Genomic DNA, 17,472 nt, shown 5'->3' with positions numbered 1-17,472 from the left:
ATTTTTGAGAGCATATGTTAAATCCACCGAAGCTTTGATTCTTTTTCACAAAATTCTGAAAGGTTAAAATAGTAAAATGTCAGAAATGAACCTAAGCTCATTTAGGCAGGAAAACTCCATGGAGAAAATACATAAGGATAAGCCTACACAGAGTTTAAAGCTAAATTTTAAAAGAACTTACAATAGCTTGAATTTATTTGTTTTTGATTTATAAACTGGCTTAATCATCATTCATTTCAAACACTAGTGCTAGAAGAATTTTGTCTATGTGTGGTATGTAAACATTTCTGAATAACGATTTCACATCACTTTGAGAGGTAGCAATGATTTCAGATAAAATATCCCTCTAAATCTTGCCGTTTTTGGCCTATTATATTTATTATATTTGACATGGATAATGCTTAGGAAATAATTCTAGGGCTTGGATTTGAATCATGCTCAATAAGTTTGATAGGTAGAAGTGAAACCCTTAGCTGGCAAGCAAGGTCAGTTAGCCATCTGATCTTTATTCCCCAGTGTGACTTGGTTTCTTCTACATGCTGTCAGGTACAAAATAAAAGATACATTTTAGAAAATTGTTTCCTAGTGGGAAATCTCAATCAATATGGAGTGAAAGCCTTAAAATTGAGTTAAAAACTTTACCAGTTGCATACAGAGACGTTCAGGGGATATATGACTGAGAAAAAGGCTAGGAACATGTATAATGTACAAAAGATTTCTATGTGTGTGAATTTCAGAATATGCAAAGATTTTAGGACTTATCCTTTGTGACTGCCAAGAAATTAAATAAGTGGTGCTAATGCTAATGAATTAAGCTGAAGGCCTTTCTTGAGAAATAAAAGTCTGAACTGTTGTAGAGAAATCCTATAGGGAGGAAGATTGATGATGCAGCACTGCTGGAGGGAGGGCTGAGATGAGGCAGAGTGCATAGGTCTAGGGATTTGCTTTAACAAGGTAAGGAAGGAACTGTAGCTGGGAGAGGCAGAACAACTTTGATTGGACAAGAATAGTGGATGATAGAGCTTATGAGCAATCAAATCACTATTTTTCTTTGAAGTCATATGCCGTGGCAGATAAGGGAAGAACACAGCCACCCAGAGGTATTAAGGGTTTGTTGAAATGATAACTACCAACGAGTGACAAAATGATTGAAGTGCAGTAGATAAAACATGTCGTCAGATCAACAGTTAAATATTTAACCAAAGTCCAAGAACCTATGTTTCTTACTTACATTAAATTTGTTTCCTATGGTGGTGTTGATAGTATTGACCAATTTTCTTAGAAAAACAAAGCAAAACAAAATCTGTGTCTATAACCAAAACGTCTTATTCATTCATCAGCTTTCCAAGTCAAATAATTCTCAATTCCAAGTGAGTAGCATTTTCCTGTTGCTTAAGTCAGTGCTATACTTACTCTCTGGTCTTCAGGACTCAGCTCAGACATCAGCATTTCTGTATTGTATGTGCTCCATTCCCAACTCCGGTTGATGAAATACTCCAACATGGAAGCAGTTCTTAAAATCTGATTCATGAGCTTTGTCATCCTGAGAGAACCATCAGATAGGAGTAAATATCAGCGCACCACAGATAGCTGCTTCCCTGTCAGTCTACAGGGATGTATGAGAAATTATTTTTAAGAAAATACAAAAAATATCCCTGTCTTTTCTCCCATTCCTGATTAAAATTCTTATTCTTTTTTCTCCTTCCACATTAACTCGCTGTTCATTCAACAGAAAAAGAAAAGGGCTGAATCTAAAGGAGCTTGTTCTGTTAGGCATTTAATACTACCACACTCCTTTTCTAACACCTATTTCTCAAGAGTAGCAAACCTATTTTTAAAGTGAGCCAACTATTCAGCTTGAATGACATACTGTTTGTTTTTTGAATTCTGATGTAGACAATTAGAAAACTTTCTCATCTTTCTTTTTGAGGCAGCGTCTTACTTTGTCACCCAGGCTGGAGCGCAGTGGGGCCCAGCTAATTTTTTATATATTTTGTAGATAGGGTTTTGCCATGTTGCCCAGGTTGGTCTTGAACTCCTGAGCTCAAGGGAACCAACTGCCCTGGCCTCCCAAAGTGTTGGGATTACAGGCATGAGCCACGGCGCCTGGCTTTGTTTCTCATCTTTATTGTACATTCTTGTATTTTAAAAAATTGATAGGATCTGAGGTCTTAGTATATAACTTTTGGGCAGAAATGTTTGACTATATCAGTGTTTGGTGAATCAAAAGCAGTTGTCAATCATAGTGGAGATTTAAAAAGAAAAAAAAAAAAACTTCTTGTTGATAACTTATTCTGTGTTAGGCACAGTCCCGATACTTTTACAAAGTATTCTCTGCTAATTTTGATACCATCTTTGTTAGGTAAGTCTGCAGTTTTACAAATGAGTAACATGAGCTTAAGATAAAGTGTCAAAGTCAAATTCCAGCCCAGTTTTAACTGACCTCAAAAAACCTGAGCTGTGTAATCTCACTACCTTGTGTCCCATTACACAAGATGAACCACACTGTCCAATCTTGTGGTCAGGACTTGGACCAGATCTTCTTTGTGCACCTCCCAACTTTATAACAATTTTCAAAAAACTTTCATATACAATCTTACTTGATCCTAACAATATGGCTGTGAGATAGTCAGGATTTATATTATGTATCTCCATTTTACAGAGAGATTATGCTCAAGATCCCATAGCTAATGCCCAACCTAGGTCTTTTAGCTACAAATCACTTTTGACCTCTAAAGCACTTGATTTTTAGTTAACCCAGTCTTGCTAGTAGTGATTACTATAGTTGGCTCAGTAATTATGATGCTATTGTGGGGATTTGGTTTTAATTCTGGTCAAAGTTAATGCCCATGTACCTAATGACTCATGAGGTATTTTTCTTACTGTATCATAGGAGATTTCTTAGGCATGCGATAGACATCATTGTGCCTGATATAAGCACCATAATAGGGTTCCACTTTACTATTACTATCTAAATCTTTAGCCAATTCTTCAACTCTGGTGCAACTGATGTGATTTCAATACATTTATTTTAATTTTTAAAAATAATGGTTGGACATGATATCATTGGATGTACAGAACCATATCAACCTAATGATATGTTTTAGAAAAAATACTTGTATTACTCTCAGATACAGAAGGTCTTTATTGTTTGTCTGGGACAGGGTCTCGCTTTATTGCCCAGACTGGAGTGCAGTGGCTCAGTCATGACTCACTTTAGCCTTGACCTCCTGGGTTCAAGCAATCTTCTGCCTCAGACTCCTGAGTAGCTGGGACTATAGGCACGCGCCACCATGCCTGGACAACGTTTTTAAATTTTATTCTTGTAGTGATGGGGTCTCGCTATGTTGCCTAGTCTGGTCTTGAAGTCCTGGGCTTAAGTGATCCTCCTTCCTCAACCTCCCAAATTGCTGGGGTTACAGGTGTGAGCCACCACACCCAGCCAAGAAGGTCTCCTTAATACACAAAATGCAAAAGCTATGAAGAAAAACAATGATTCATTTTACCACATAAAAATTTAAAATATCTTTTAGGGATTATTATATTCTAAGCACTCATATTAAACTCTATAAAATAGATTATGATAACTATGCCCATTTTATAGAAGAGGAAGTTAGGATTTAGAGAGATGAAGTAATTTAGGACTCTTATGGCTAAATTGGTGAAGCCAGGATTTAAATCCTATAAGTCTGACTCCAAACTCCATGTTCCTAAGCTCTGCATTATATGTATCTTCACTCATATTACAAAAAGCTTTATAGTCAAAGCTAAAAAGAAACAGACCTGGAAAAACTATATGAAATATGTATTGAGACACACATGTTCTCATACATTAATAAGGACAACCTAATAGGAAAATAGGGAGCAGAAGCAGGCAACCCACAGAGGGGAAAACTTAAATGTCCAATAAACAAATGAAAGTCCAGTCCCTCCAGCAATCGGGAATGCAAATCAAAAAAACAAAAAGATGTCATTGCTTATGAGTTTGACAATTCAGAAGTTGATTTTTACAAAGAATTAATGAGGGTAAGAAATACTGTTTTGTACCCCTCGCCCAGGCACGGTGGCTCATGCCTGTAATCCCAGCACTTTGCGAGGCCGAGGTGGGTGGATTGTTTGAGGTCAGGAGTTCGAGACCAGCCTGGCCAAGATGGTGAAACCCCATCTCTGCTAAAAGTACAAAAATTAGCCAGGCCCGGTGGCGGGCACCTGTAATCCCAGCTACTCGGGAGGCTTGAGGCAGGCAGAATCGCTTGAACCGGGAGGCAGAAGTTGCAGGTGAGCCGAGGATTTGCGCACTGCCCACTCCAGCCTGGGTGACAGCAGCCCAAGACTCCAATCTCAAAAAAAAAAAAAAAAAAAAAAAAAAAAAAAAAAAAAAAAAAAAAAAATGCCAGTTTTGTAGCCCTCATACACTGTTGTGGTAGTGCCAATTGACATTCTTCCTTTAGGGAGGGTCACCTGGCACTAGTCACAAAATCCACATACCCTTTAATCCAGCAATCCCTCCTCAGCATCCTCTCCTGACACAGGCACATTCTAGAAAGAGGCATGCACACTGATATTCATTGCCTTGTTGTTTGCAGTAGAAAAAAAAAGGCAACACTGGGCAGGATGACTTAGATTTTCATGGAAAATTAGTGGAAAAAGTTGTAAAATACATACAATTGATTTATATACACACATACCCCCCTACTGCAAAGCAAACCATATATGTCTATATATGGATGTAAAAGCGTAGAAGAGTATACACAAGCACACCTGGAGACGGAAAGGGTCTAGAAGGATTTCAACTTTTTCTGCCATAAAGATTATTGCTAAAATACATACCACACAACAAACCAACCCATTTCCCACAAATATTACTGTTTGACTTCTCACAAGATACATACAGATTTTTATTGTGTCTCTTCTGTGTTTCTCTTTTTTCCTAACTGAACTTTGTTCTTTATGCAGGCCCTCTTCCAATCCTGACATATTTTAAAACCTTTAGCATTTCTGCTTACAATATTTGGGTTTTCTTCTTTTCCTAGCTTTATTGAATGAGCCTCATACAAATATTTTCCCCATAATCACAATGTTTCCTTTTCACGTTGCTCAGGAACTGAGTTCTGAGCTCGAAATGAGGTCTCTAACAATTTACATTCACTCTACATTGGCTAAGTTTTAGCAATTTGCACTGCTAATAAAGAAGACAAACACACGGAAGAAGACTTCCTCCCTTACAAAGGGGCTAGCACAGAAGGCAGTACTGTTCATGCTTCTGATTCTTGATCACAAGAATTGCCTTAGGCAATTATAATAATGATGACTCTGACACAATAGTATCTGAGCGAGACAGATAAAGGCTATGTCCTATGTCACACAGCTAGGTGGTGACAGCTGCCTTAGCATCAGCACACTGTGTTCCCTCTAATTTCTTCACTCATCTCCAGGTGGCAGTAAATCTGGTTCCGAATACTGACTTTGAGACTCAGCTTTCTCCACATCCTTCCTGTCACTTCCTTTGAGACTAATTCAGATTCTTTCCTTAGCTTCTGTTTCCCCTTTTGTAAAATTGGGATGATGAGGATATCTTCTTGGGTAACTGTGACAATGAAAATGGGATCCTCATACATCAGCCTTAGTCCCACGAGTGCCACAGTAAACTCTAAGTGAGGCTGTCATCATTATTGTAGATTTAAGATTATCTACCTATTCAGAAAACCCTAGTGACAGAGTCTCAGTTGCTTTTCTTTTTGCATGAATGATTACTTGCTGAATTCATCAAGCTCTTTAACATTTACCTTCCTTTATTGTGCTGGAACATTTTTAATGTCTTTTGTGACTTCTCTCTATGACTGCTTTGTTTGTTGAAAACTTATACAGGTCGAGTATCCTTTATCTGAAATGCTTGGGCCAGAAGTGTTTTGGGTTTTGGTTGTTTTCAGATTTTGGGATATTTGCATATAAGTAATGAGATATCTTGGGGATGGGACCCATTTCTAAACACAAAATTCATTTCTGTTTCACGCATACTTAGCCATATACACATAGCCTGAAGGTAATCTTATGTAATATTTTAAATAATTTATGCATGAAACAGTTTTGAACGTTTTTTTGACTGTGACCCATCACATGAGGTATGGTGTGTGGAATTTTCCACTTGTGGCATCAAAACGTTTTGGATTTTGGAGAATTTCAGATTTCAGATGTTCAATTAGGTGTGTTCAATCTGTATATATGGGTAAGATTCAGTTGTCTCCTTTAATCCTCTGCTGAAGGAAGCACTGAAGATTTTGGGGCAGTGACACTTTCAAAGCCATTGATTCAGCTTCTCACCTGGGCTTCCTTCCAGTGAGCCGCAGATAGCAGTCATAGATGATGGCAGGGGCCCGGTGGCTGACCGCATTCCAGTACTGGGATGTGAAGTTGTTGCTGGTAAAATTAGCATATGGTCTCCTGAAAGCTCTCTCAAATGGGATTTTTTCAAAGGTTGCCAAGACTTGGACTCCTGGGGAAAAAAGAAAGTAAGTGCTAGAGGAGAAGAGGAGAATATAAGTCCATCATAGTGGAAAGCATTTGTAATGGGGTCAAAACAATAAAGACGAAGGGTTTGTTGTGTAGAGTCAAGAATCAATTTCTGAGAACAATATAAAGATTTTTGTGCTGGGCAAGTGGTTATCTGCAAACTGAAACAGTGTGAATAGGTTAATAATTGGATTCTTTATCAGAAACATTTACTGTAAAACAAATTATTGGGGAAACACTTGTCAATACAAGGAGATACTGTTCAGAAAAACGTGAATCTGCATTTAATTCTAAGGTTACCTAGTCTATTCTGAAAGCCCCAAGACAGAGGCTAGAGACCTTATTTTCCTGGCTGGACTATTACTTTCAGAACCATTTAGAAAGTTTCTCAACATTTTATTTCACCCTTTAGTAAAGGTTTAAGTAAAAGATTCTCAAGATTCTCAGGGCAAGATTTCTTTGTGTTAGTTTACTTCAAATACTTCCCTGGGAATATGTTAGACTCAATTGTCCACTCTGGTATCCAGGGTTTTATTCATAATAGTATTTTTCTTTTTATATGATTACTTAGATTAAGCTTAAGAACTTTTTATGTACATTTGTGAATTCAGTAGTTCTTTCCAAAAGATATTCATTTGAATTCAATTTTATTTAATGTATGTAGGGTTTTTTTTCAAAGCATATGCCTAAGCTCATTATTCAATTATGATGACATCAGTTATTATGGTAATATGACTATTGCCCTCCTTAAAAAAATACCAGCTGAAATCTATCTGAAAATATAAATCCTATACAAAGAAGAGTCTCAAGAATCGATTGGTTCATAGTCATTTATTAAAACATATGTGGCATTATTAAAACATTTGGTTCTGTGCATAACCGAAAGTTACGCACAGGTTGATAGCATAAGAGATTCTGATCTCAACACTGACATTCTGATGTATATATCCATATACCTGGTCAACGTTTCCATCTGGATGTGTAGTAGACATTCACATCTAACAGCTCTAAAATTGGCCTCCTGATACTCCGACTACCAACCACCCCCTTCCCAATACATACACAAACTTGCTTCTTCACTAATCTACCTCTAACCAAATGGTAATTCAATTTTTTTTAGTAGTTCAGCCAAAAACTTTGGGTTCATAACCTTGATTCTTCTCTTTAACAACTCACACACAATTTAACAAAATCTATCAGCTTTCTGTTTGAAAAATACCCAGAATCATAATTTCCACCTGCTGTGTCTCTGATCCAAACCACTACTGTAGCCTGGAGTGTTGCAGTACTGTCCTAAGTGGTCTCTGCCACTACCCTTGTACTCCTACAGTCTGACCTCCGTGGCGCAGCCACAGTGATTCTTATAAAATGTAACTCAGAGTATATTACAGATAGTTCTCCATTCAGAGTCCTTCAGTGGGATCTCATCTCATTTAGAGTCACAGCCATGGTCTGGAAGGCCTTGCACTCCCTGCATCTTCACTCTCTCTGCCCACCATTCTGACTTGATCTCCTACTATTCTCCCTCTCAGTGCTTCTGCTGCAGCCATACTGGCCTCCTTGCTGTCCTTGAATATGATTAAAGAGCTGGAACACTTATTGTTTCTTCAACTTGGGTATTTCCTCCACATGTCCCTCCGATTTGCCCCCTCACTTCTTTCAGGTCTCTGCTAAGATGACATCTTATCAGACAGACTTTCCTTGGCCATCACATATAAAACAGCAGCCTTCACACATCACTATTTACTTCTTTAGTCTGTTTTATTTTTCTGCAATCTCTCAACCATATCTGATGTATATTTCTCTTTTCTAAGATTTAAGTACCATAACAAAATTTTGTCTATTTTGTTTCAACCTATATAGTACCTTGAAAGTGGTTGGCAGGTAATCGGTGCCCAATAAATATTTTTTGACTAAATGGATGAATAAATATCTCAGCAACATACAATTACTTTCCATTTCCTAAATCTATACCAATCCTTTCTTTAGTCATTACAAACACATTTATTTGGCATTTAACACTTGCCAGGCATTGTGGTAGGTGCTGAGGTAAAAAAAAAAAATTAGTAATACATATGATATATTCCCTGTCTTTAAGGAATTGGCAATCTAGTGGGAGATGTAGACAATTTATGATTACAATATTTTGCCTGAGTATTATGCTAGAGATCAGTACCATATGCTCTGGAGGAAGACAAAAGAAGCGTCTAGTTCTGTCTGTGTGCCAGGAAGGGGAGGGCTGAGGCTGGGTTAGGAATGGCTTTCTGAGAAAGCTGTCCAAATGGTAATAGCAAGCATTTACTGAAATGTTCACCATTCTAATCACTGTGCTAAGCACTTTATCTCATTAAATCCTCCCAAGAGCTCCCTGGAATAGAATGATTATTATTCTCATTGACAGAGTTAAAAAAAAAAAAAGAAAAAAAAAAAAGATCTACGAGGAGAAACTGAGTGACTTTTTCAAGTTCACACAACTAGTAAGTAGTGGAGTCTACTAAATGGTAGGAACCATACCAGCATATAACATCTATGTGGGCATGGATTTCTGTTTAGTGATATATCCTTAGCCCAAGAATAGTGCCTATTTAATGAATACTGGAGTGAATGAATGAGCTATGATTTGAATCCAAGTCTGTTAGATCTTAAAGCCCAAGACTTTTAACCATTAAGCTACTGTCTTTCTGATCTGAAGTACAAGTAGAAACTCATGCACATGTAGAAAGTTTAATTTGGTAATTGAAAACTGCACTTCTGCATCCTCATAGGTCAAAGAAGAATTTAAATGAAAAATGCTTAATGCTTAGAGAGTAATGATAACATCAACATCATACAACTACGTTTGTGGGATACAGCCAAAGTGGCATTTGAGCGAAATATAAAGCCATAAATGCATGTATTAGAAAAGCTGAATATTCGTGAGCTGTATTTCTAAATTAACGAGAAGAAAGAGGCCGGGCGCGGTGGCTCACGCCTGTAATCCCAGCACTTTGGGAGGCCGAGGCGGGCAGATCACGAAGTCAGATCAAGACCATCCTGGTTAACACGGTGAAATCCCATCTCTACGAAAAATACAAAAAAAATTAGCTGGGTGTGGTGGCGGGCGCCTGTAGTCCCAGCTACTCGGGAGGCTGAGGCAGGAGAATGGCGTGAACCCGGGAGGTGGAGCTTGCAGTGAGCCGAGATGGCGCCACCGCACTCCAGGCGGGGCGACAGAGCGAGACTCCGTCTCAAAAAAAAAAAAAAGAAGAAAGAAATAATCAAAGAAAACAGGAGGAAGGGGAAAATAGAGATAAAGCAATATATCAATATATATCAATGCAGTAGAAAACGAAGCAACATAATAAAGAATCAATAAAGCCAGAAGAAGTTGGTTCTTTGAAAAAAAATAATAAACCCTTTGGAGAAGACACATAAATATTATGAATTAAAAGAGAAACATAATTACAGATACAGTTTAGGACAAAAAAAGATATAATATGAAAAATTTTATGTGAATATGTTTTAAAACAGACAAATTCTTAGAAAAAAAGACAAATATAATTTACTAAAACTGATTCCAGTAGAAACTGAAAGCCTGCAAAATTCTTTAACTATTGAGGCAATAAAAAATCCTCTCACAACAAAATTACAAATCCAGATAATTTATAGGTAATTTTACCAAGTTTCCAAGGAATAGATTGCTCCAATATTTACACACTTTCAGAGAATAGAAAACAATAAGGGAAATATATTATCAGCAAACGGAGCAAACGGAATTAAACAGAATATATAAAAGATAACATGCTGTGACTCACTTGGGTTTATCCTAAAAATGGCAGAATAGTTTAAAATTTGAAGAGTCTCAAGAATCACCGGTTCATAGACATTTATTAAAACATATGTGGCATTATTAAAACATTTGGTTCTGTGCATAACCAAAAGTTACGCACAGGTTGATAGCATAAGAGATTCTGATATCCCGTGTTCACCGACCGAGCTGTCTATCACTCCTTGTAATGTCACCTGAGGCTATGTATGTTCAACCTCCTGTGGCATGGCTACTGCTCCTAGTAGGAAGCATTTTGATCCCTCCTAAGAACCCTGATAGAAAACACAAACGAATTTAATTTGAATGCAACATCAAATTAATTAGTAATAGCTTTCAGAACTTCTGTATTAGATGGGAATCTAGAACAGAGCCTTGGCACCGGGAAAAACAATGTTGTATCAGCCAACAATGTTTGCTATAGGTTTAAGAGGAGTAGAGAAAAATACCCGCATGCCAGACTAAGAAATCCTACAGAATAGCCAAACTCCCTACTTGAACTTTCTACCATCATTAGATGTTTAAGTTGTACTCAACTCTATTTCCATGGTTTTATACATTGAACAGATCCAGTCCTTTACATTCAGACAAATCAATCATTTGTATAGCACAGGGTTTCTCCATTTCACCAAGCATGAAGAATCATCTAGATGCTTATTAAAAATATAGTTTCCTCAGCACCACCCAAGACCGTGGTCCCAAGGGTTCAAGGAATCTGGGTGTTGTTTTTATTTCTCCCATAGTGATTCCTATTCACTTTTACAAATCGCTAGTGGAGTGGTTATTGCACACCTGAGAGGCAAGCTGCATAAATTAATGATCAGTATGATGGCTCAATAACAAAGGAATAACATCACCTGACTTTTCTAAATCTCATTGGTCATTGATCACGTCGCATTCTCAGTGACATATCAAGAAGGGAAGGGGTGTGTGTAGGAGCCACTGCTCCAGCAGGGAGGAGTATTTCAGTATTTTATCATTGACCTTCTTTGTAACTGCCAACTTTTGCTTTGTTTCATCGTTTTTAAAATCTTTATAGCCAGTGGACCCCTTACTGCTTACAATCATGTACATGTTGCCACTGACTCCTTTCTTTGTACATTCTAGTTAACTACCACACATTTACAATATCTCATTATTTTGTGTCTTTACTTACTTTTTGTCTTTCTCCCCATATAGGCTCTAAGCTCCATGACACACTTTGTCAATTTTTTCTCTGTGCCAGATGCTAGTAATTATAGACTTACATGGCTAAAGCACTTACCCATTTTGTGCCAATTGCAGGGATTGAGGTTACCAGATGTACTGTGGTAGACTAATGTTGACTTAGGTCTGGAAAATGAAATAAAAATTAGATAAGTACAACAAAATGGAAAGCTAATGAAAGAAAAATAAGGAAAAATAATATTTAGACAGACTGATTTCAGTAATTCATATGATTAAGGCAACCTATGAAAGGCTTCCATCGTTCATTCTGTCTCTGGTTTAACAAGTAAAATGGAAGAAGACTAGGAAAAGCGTGAGTGTGTGGGTGAAAGAGATGTTAAATGGGAGTGACATAGTATGGAGCACATACGTGTGAATTCACATAAGAAAAATTTAATTCTGTTTACCATTCACTAACAGACCCAAATATATGAATAACCTATTTTTTTTCCTTTGTACCAGGAAGCTTCCCCACACACCGTGACTGAACTTTTGGCATTTACCAGAGTTCAATTAAAAAATATATTCTCTCATTTCATCAACTTCTATCTCTTTTGCCCTAAAAGAGAAAGCTGAATTTTAGACTACTGAATAGAAAGAAAAGCCTTTTGGTTATCAGGAATTTTACCATTAAGTGATTTAAAGGTTTTATTACTTTATGAGTAGCCAAGTACTAAACTGTATTTATAAAACAACTCAATGCATATATGATGGCATATTAGGAACTCCATAAAATATTGAAATACACACTTTCACACATTTGGGGTCTTGTATAATGAAATGTCTATATTTGGAAAATGGGCCTAATATATTCACTCTGCCCCTCTTGAAACCTTTGAAAGCCCACTTGAGCATCCACACCTGTGAACTGCAGTATACCATCCTACAGCTAGCATGAGATTGACGACTGTATCAACTGGAATTAAGTCTGCCACTGCCTTTGGAGTAGCTTTTAAGGCCCGAAGAAACCCTTTCCCAGCCTGCATAGGAAAAAGAACATAAAATGTTAATCCAGGTCTTAAATAATAGCTGGGGCTAAAGTATGTATCATCAAACTGATTATACTAGTGCAGTAAGTGAAAACAGCTAACGTTGATCCACTGCTTACCAGGTTCTTATGCTAAGTCTGACTTCCTCAGTCTATCCTACCTTCCCAGCCAAGTGCATCTCCAGCATTTCCATGAACTACTAGTGTTCCTCACGTTCCTTTAGGGAATAAAATTCCTCGAATTTGTGAGAGGTTAATAAACTCAATTAACAAACACCAAGAATAAACTTTTACATCATAAAAATTCATAAGACATGTTAAGAATTAAGGTTATACAAATTTCCCATTAACTTTCCCATTAATATTTGTTTACCATTTCCTTGATGATTTTGTTTTCTGCTAGGGTTTATTAACTTACAAGCAATAGTAGGCACTAAAAGTTTAAGAAACATTTATTTGAAAAACATTAATTGGTGACATTTCACCATTAATAAAACAAAACATTTTTTTGGCTTGGAAAAATTGCCTTATTGTTTACTTTTTATTCAGCATCTTAGTTCACCTCACAGATCACTGATGTTACATAGATGCAAGAATTAGGAATTATTCATGTCAATAATTTGCTGAGTTTATGAAATTGATTCTTTGTGCTTTGCATGTTTCCAACATTGATTTGCAATGATTAGCACTTTCTTATGCTACTCAGTTCTGTTGTCTTATAACTAGCTCCCCTTCTTTCGAACATAAGAAACCAATTTAGAACATTTTAGAAAATGTAAATAAATATGCAGCTTTGCATATAATCAAACCCGCTTTGGGATCATTTTAAAATAATGATGTTCTAAGTCACTAAACGTTCACCCCAACTGAACTTTTGTAGAAGAAAGAGTTGAAGGCAGGTGGGAAACAGAAAGAAAAGGGCTGCTTGAAAAATCAGACATCGGAAGGAAGATCCTTGTCACTGTTATAATTCACTGTCTCATATTCATATTGCAATTCATGTTGAACCTAGTTCTGGGAGGAACAGAGACAGAGTCTGAAGCGCAGTCTAAATCCCTAATAAGATTTAAACGCATTTAGATCACTGATTTCCTACTCATTGTACAGAACAGTGAAGTGGAGTTTAGACCCTAAATGCTTCAGTGTGAGCTGTGAAGTCCCACAGCTTGGCTGGATCAATCTGGACTTCGGGGAGATGCGCACTGAGGGCTGCTTACCTAGAGGAGCCATGTTTCTCCTGGTAAGAGATTATTGAAAAGGTGTTGCCTGTATTCATGGATTTTTGTATTTGAAAAATTTGCTGCAATTGGTAGTTCTCTTTCTTGCATTCATTAAGAATTATTGATGTATATTTCTTTTCTATACACACACATAAACTCTTACATGTGTTTTATAATCAAGAATTTAATAATCTTTGAAGATATTTTTACTGCATCTTCAATTCACTGCACTAATTCATGTGATTATAAACTGCAAAAGGAGGAAATACCCCATCTTGTGGTAACTAAAGAAAAGTCCTGATGCTCAAAGACTTTAAAATAAAACTCCTAAATAGTAACTGATAGCACATTACCTCTGTTTTCTGATAAAAAATTCTCAAAGAATAAAATAATTTCATCCTGCCTCTATATTACAATCAGAACAATTAAAATAATGTGCCTCAATTGTTAGTAAAGTAACATTTATGTTTTTGGATCAATGAAGCTAAGTCAGCACTAAGAATTTTGTTACTATTCCTCTACTACATTTCAGGGAGTTATTTCTTCATCGTTATACATACCGCAATAATGAGTCCATTAGGTCCATTTACATTATCAACCCAACCCTAAAATAAAGAAGATTTCTGTTGGTTACACATTTCAGAAAATTGTTTTATCTTTGGAACATCTGCAGTCTAATCTTAATAAATTTCAAACAAGAGCACTGAGATCCCAGCCAATAGAACTATCTAATTCAGTATTATTTAGATCTCAAAAGATAAAGGCAAATCATTGGCCATTTTCTGTACTCTATTTGACTGTGCAAAAATTAGAATTTTGCCAGGATTGTTTTTCATAGCAGGAGCCATGAATGGTTTTCTGGTGTTTTATGACCTCTTATGGACCTTGTCCTTATATCATGATCTGCTAAGCAATTCACCAACTATCCTTCTCCACTTTAGTCCTGATTTCAGCCTCCTTAGGAGAACATTGAAAACATGATTTGTGTTAATGGCCCATTTCTTGACATTTTTTACCAGCTATAGAGTCCATGACAGATATATATACATATGTATGTATGTGTGTGTGTGTGTGTGTTTCTGTGTGTGTACTGACTTGCTTAAAGATGTTACAGAGAAGATTATGTTTAAGAGCAGCTAGAGGGAAATGTGTTTTTAAGTTTGTTTCTTAAGACCTAAGCCATTCAGCTGACCTTATTATGTCTCTTTACATTACAGTATAAAAGTCAAATGTGTGTGTATAATGGGAGAGGAGAGAGAAGAGAGGAGAAGATGAACGGATTAATATTTGTTGAGCCTTTTAGTAGGGACCAGGCTTTTACTTGAGACTGAGCACTCCTCATACATTGTCTCATTAAATCAACTCTCCAAAGTAGTATCTGTCCTGTTTTATGGAAGGGACAACTCAAAAACATTGCATTACCAGTAAGTAGTGGAGCTGGAATTTATCTACCCCAAAGCTTCACAGATTTGCTTTGAAGAAGATGATGTAATTCAAAGTACTTTCAAAAGGTCATGGCAGTATACTGAGGTTTAAAAAAATTAGTACTCCTAAACTGAGATCCTTCTGTGAGCTTTAAAACTCTTGTTTACCCTGGCAGTTGCAAAACTACCAATTTGGCCACCAAGGACATTCTGGTATGCTTAAACTATAGTAAGAAAGCCAAGATATGAAACCATCACCCATGGGAATTTTGAGACTAGAGTAATTAGAAGCTAATTTAAGCTCTCCATCCAACTCTAGGACAGTCAAGGTAACTGCCAGAGGAGACACATGCTGGAAACCAAAGTGGAATTTTGCCCTAGTTCATATTCGATTGGCTGCACTTAGCTATAAATCCTGAGAAGGAGAAGAAGAAAGACATCAGAAAGTAATTGGGCTAGAAGAACCTTAGTTTGGAAGCAAAACACAGAATCCAGGTGAGTGGGCTTACTGGGAAAGGCTCCTGCCAAGTTGCTCCCACAATGGAGGGCCTTATGATGGCAATGTTCAGGTTCCTGCTCTCTTGCTGCACCACCATTTCTCCCAAGGCCTTGGTGTAGGTGTAAATATTGGGCCAATCTCTGATCAGCTTGGGTGCAATCTCTTCAATAATAGCATCGTCTAACCACCTAAAAGGTAGTCAGAATAAAGAGAATTCTAGTAACGTATGTTAGACAATAAACCAAAAGGAAAATGTGAGACACAATCAAACAAAACTTCCACATTTTGGCCTCGGTTCTGGAATTCAGAACAGTCACATGATACCAAGGTTGAGTGTGTACCTGTTCAAAGCATGCATGAGCCCTTTGCTCTCCACTGCTAAGCCCAATCTTATCCTATGCCCTGCCATCCAAACAGATAGGTAGGTAGGTAGGTAGGTAGGCAGGCAGGCAGGTAGGTAGATAGACTGATAGAATCAATAGCAATACTACTTTATTACGAATAACAGTATAGGGCTATTAGTACTACTTTATTAGTACTACTTTAGCTCTACTGCTACTTTATCAGTATTGATTACTACTTTATTGTAGTAGTACTAAAATAGAGGTTTACTAGTACTATATTAGAGGTTATTTTTACTTCCTCTCCAGCAAGCTCTTAAGTACATTCATTGAACACATATTTGAGTCCCAGTCATTCTCACAGTAGTGTGCTGAATGCTGTGTTCAGGGAGTTAGAGGCTCTCATCCAAGGTGCTTCAGTGGCAGCCCTACTCAGTGTTGTCCGATAAAAATCCGATGTAGTAATCCTGAAGCCTTTAGCTTTAAATTTTAAAAATTTCACTGAATGCACATCAAATCAAATTGACTACTTTTGGTAGACTTACAATCTGTTTTAGCAAACCTATGTAATGCATTTTTGAAGATCTGTTTAAAGTCTATGCTAATAACTTGATAATTATCTCCAGAGATTTCCAGTGAATTCTGAAGTCTGTCAAGTGGGGTGATTATAGTGCTCTGAAATAGCTTCAAAATCACCATTATTGACTATTTACTCCTATTTACAAGATAACATGTATCATGAATAACCACGTTAGATAGCATCAGCCTAATCTTTCTTAAAAATATGTCAGAACCACTTGATAACCCCAAAGTCTATCTACACCTCTCTAAGAAAGCAACAAAAGTATTGTCAATTATATATGTAACATTCTTCTAGTTAACAGATCTATGTGGTTAAATTATTGATATAACATAGCTTTTTAAAAATTAAGCTGCCGAAATATGCTAGTGTGATTTTTCTAATCAATGTGGTACATTTATTTCTACAGAACTATAATATTTTGATTGTAGAAAATCTTCACTTATCACTCTGCTGACATGACAAATTTTTCAGCAACTAAGATGTACATGATGTGAAGACTTATTCAGAATCACAACTTTCAATTTTAATGCCTCATTTGATCCTGAGTGAGAACATGGGCATTGACTATAATGTTTCTATTTTTCTTGCTTTGCTTCTATTAGTGCTGAGTGTGTTCTGGATACTCAAATATCTTTCCATTTAAATTGAATAGAGAAAGATTGAGGGGTTCTAGAATTAAAAGCAACTTCAACTACATAGAAATATCTAGGGTATTTTAATTATATGGTCACCTGGGGGCTGGGAAAGAATATAGGATGATGCAGACACCTCTCCATCTTAACAATAATCCTACCACTATCTCATTTCATACAGTGGATTGACTGACTGAGACCATTTTCTCTCACCTGCAAAAATATACAGTTTAAGAAAACCAGGTCTTTTTTTTTTTTTTTTTT

General features: G+C 36.8%; 1 protein-coding gene across 4 annotated transcripts in view; it reads right to left on the bottom strand.

Annotated features, from left to right (window-relative positions):
• Positions 1-17,472, bottom strand: part of FAR2 (fatty acyl-CoA reductase 2) — a 196,819-nt gene that overhangs the window by 5,980 nt on the left and 173,367 nt on the right. For all 4 annotated transcript variants that reach the window (XM_017875601.1, XM_017875602.1, XM_017875603.1 and 1 more), the window contains 6 exons: positions 15,663-15,840; positions 14,290-14,334; positions 12,383-12,501; positions 11,580-11,647; positions 6,322-6,493; positions 1,414-1,543 (listed from right to left, as the gene is read on the bottom strand). In XM_017875601.1, coding sequence (XP_017731090.1) covers positions 1,414-1,543; positions 6,322-6,493; positions 11,580-11,647; positions 12,383-12,501; positions 14,290-14,334; positions 15,663-15,840 — 712 coding nt within the window. The remainder of the gene's footprint in view (positions 1-1,413; positions 1,544-6,321; positions 6,494-11,579; positions 11,648-12,382; positions 12,502-14,289; positions 14,335-15,662; positions 15,841-17,472) is intronic.

The sequence above is a fragment of the Rhinopithecus bieti genome, unplaced genomic scaffold (assembly GCF_001698545.2).
Source record: "Rhinopithecus bieti isolate Rb0 unplaced genomic scaffold, ASM169854v2 scaffold_7884, whole genome shotgun sequence".
Taxonomy (NCBI): domain Eukaryota; kingdom Metazoa; phylum Chordata; class Mammalia; order Primates; family Cercopithecidae; genus Rhinopithecus; species Rhinopithecus bieti.
The sequence above is the reverse complement of the archived record's forward strand: the minus strand, read 5'-3'. Positions and strand labels throughout refer to the sequence as shown.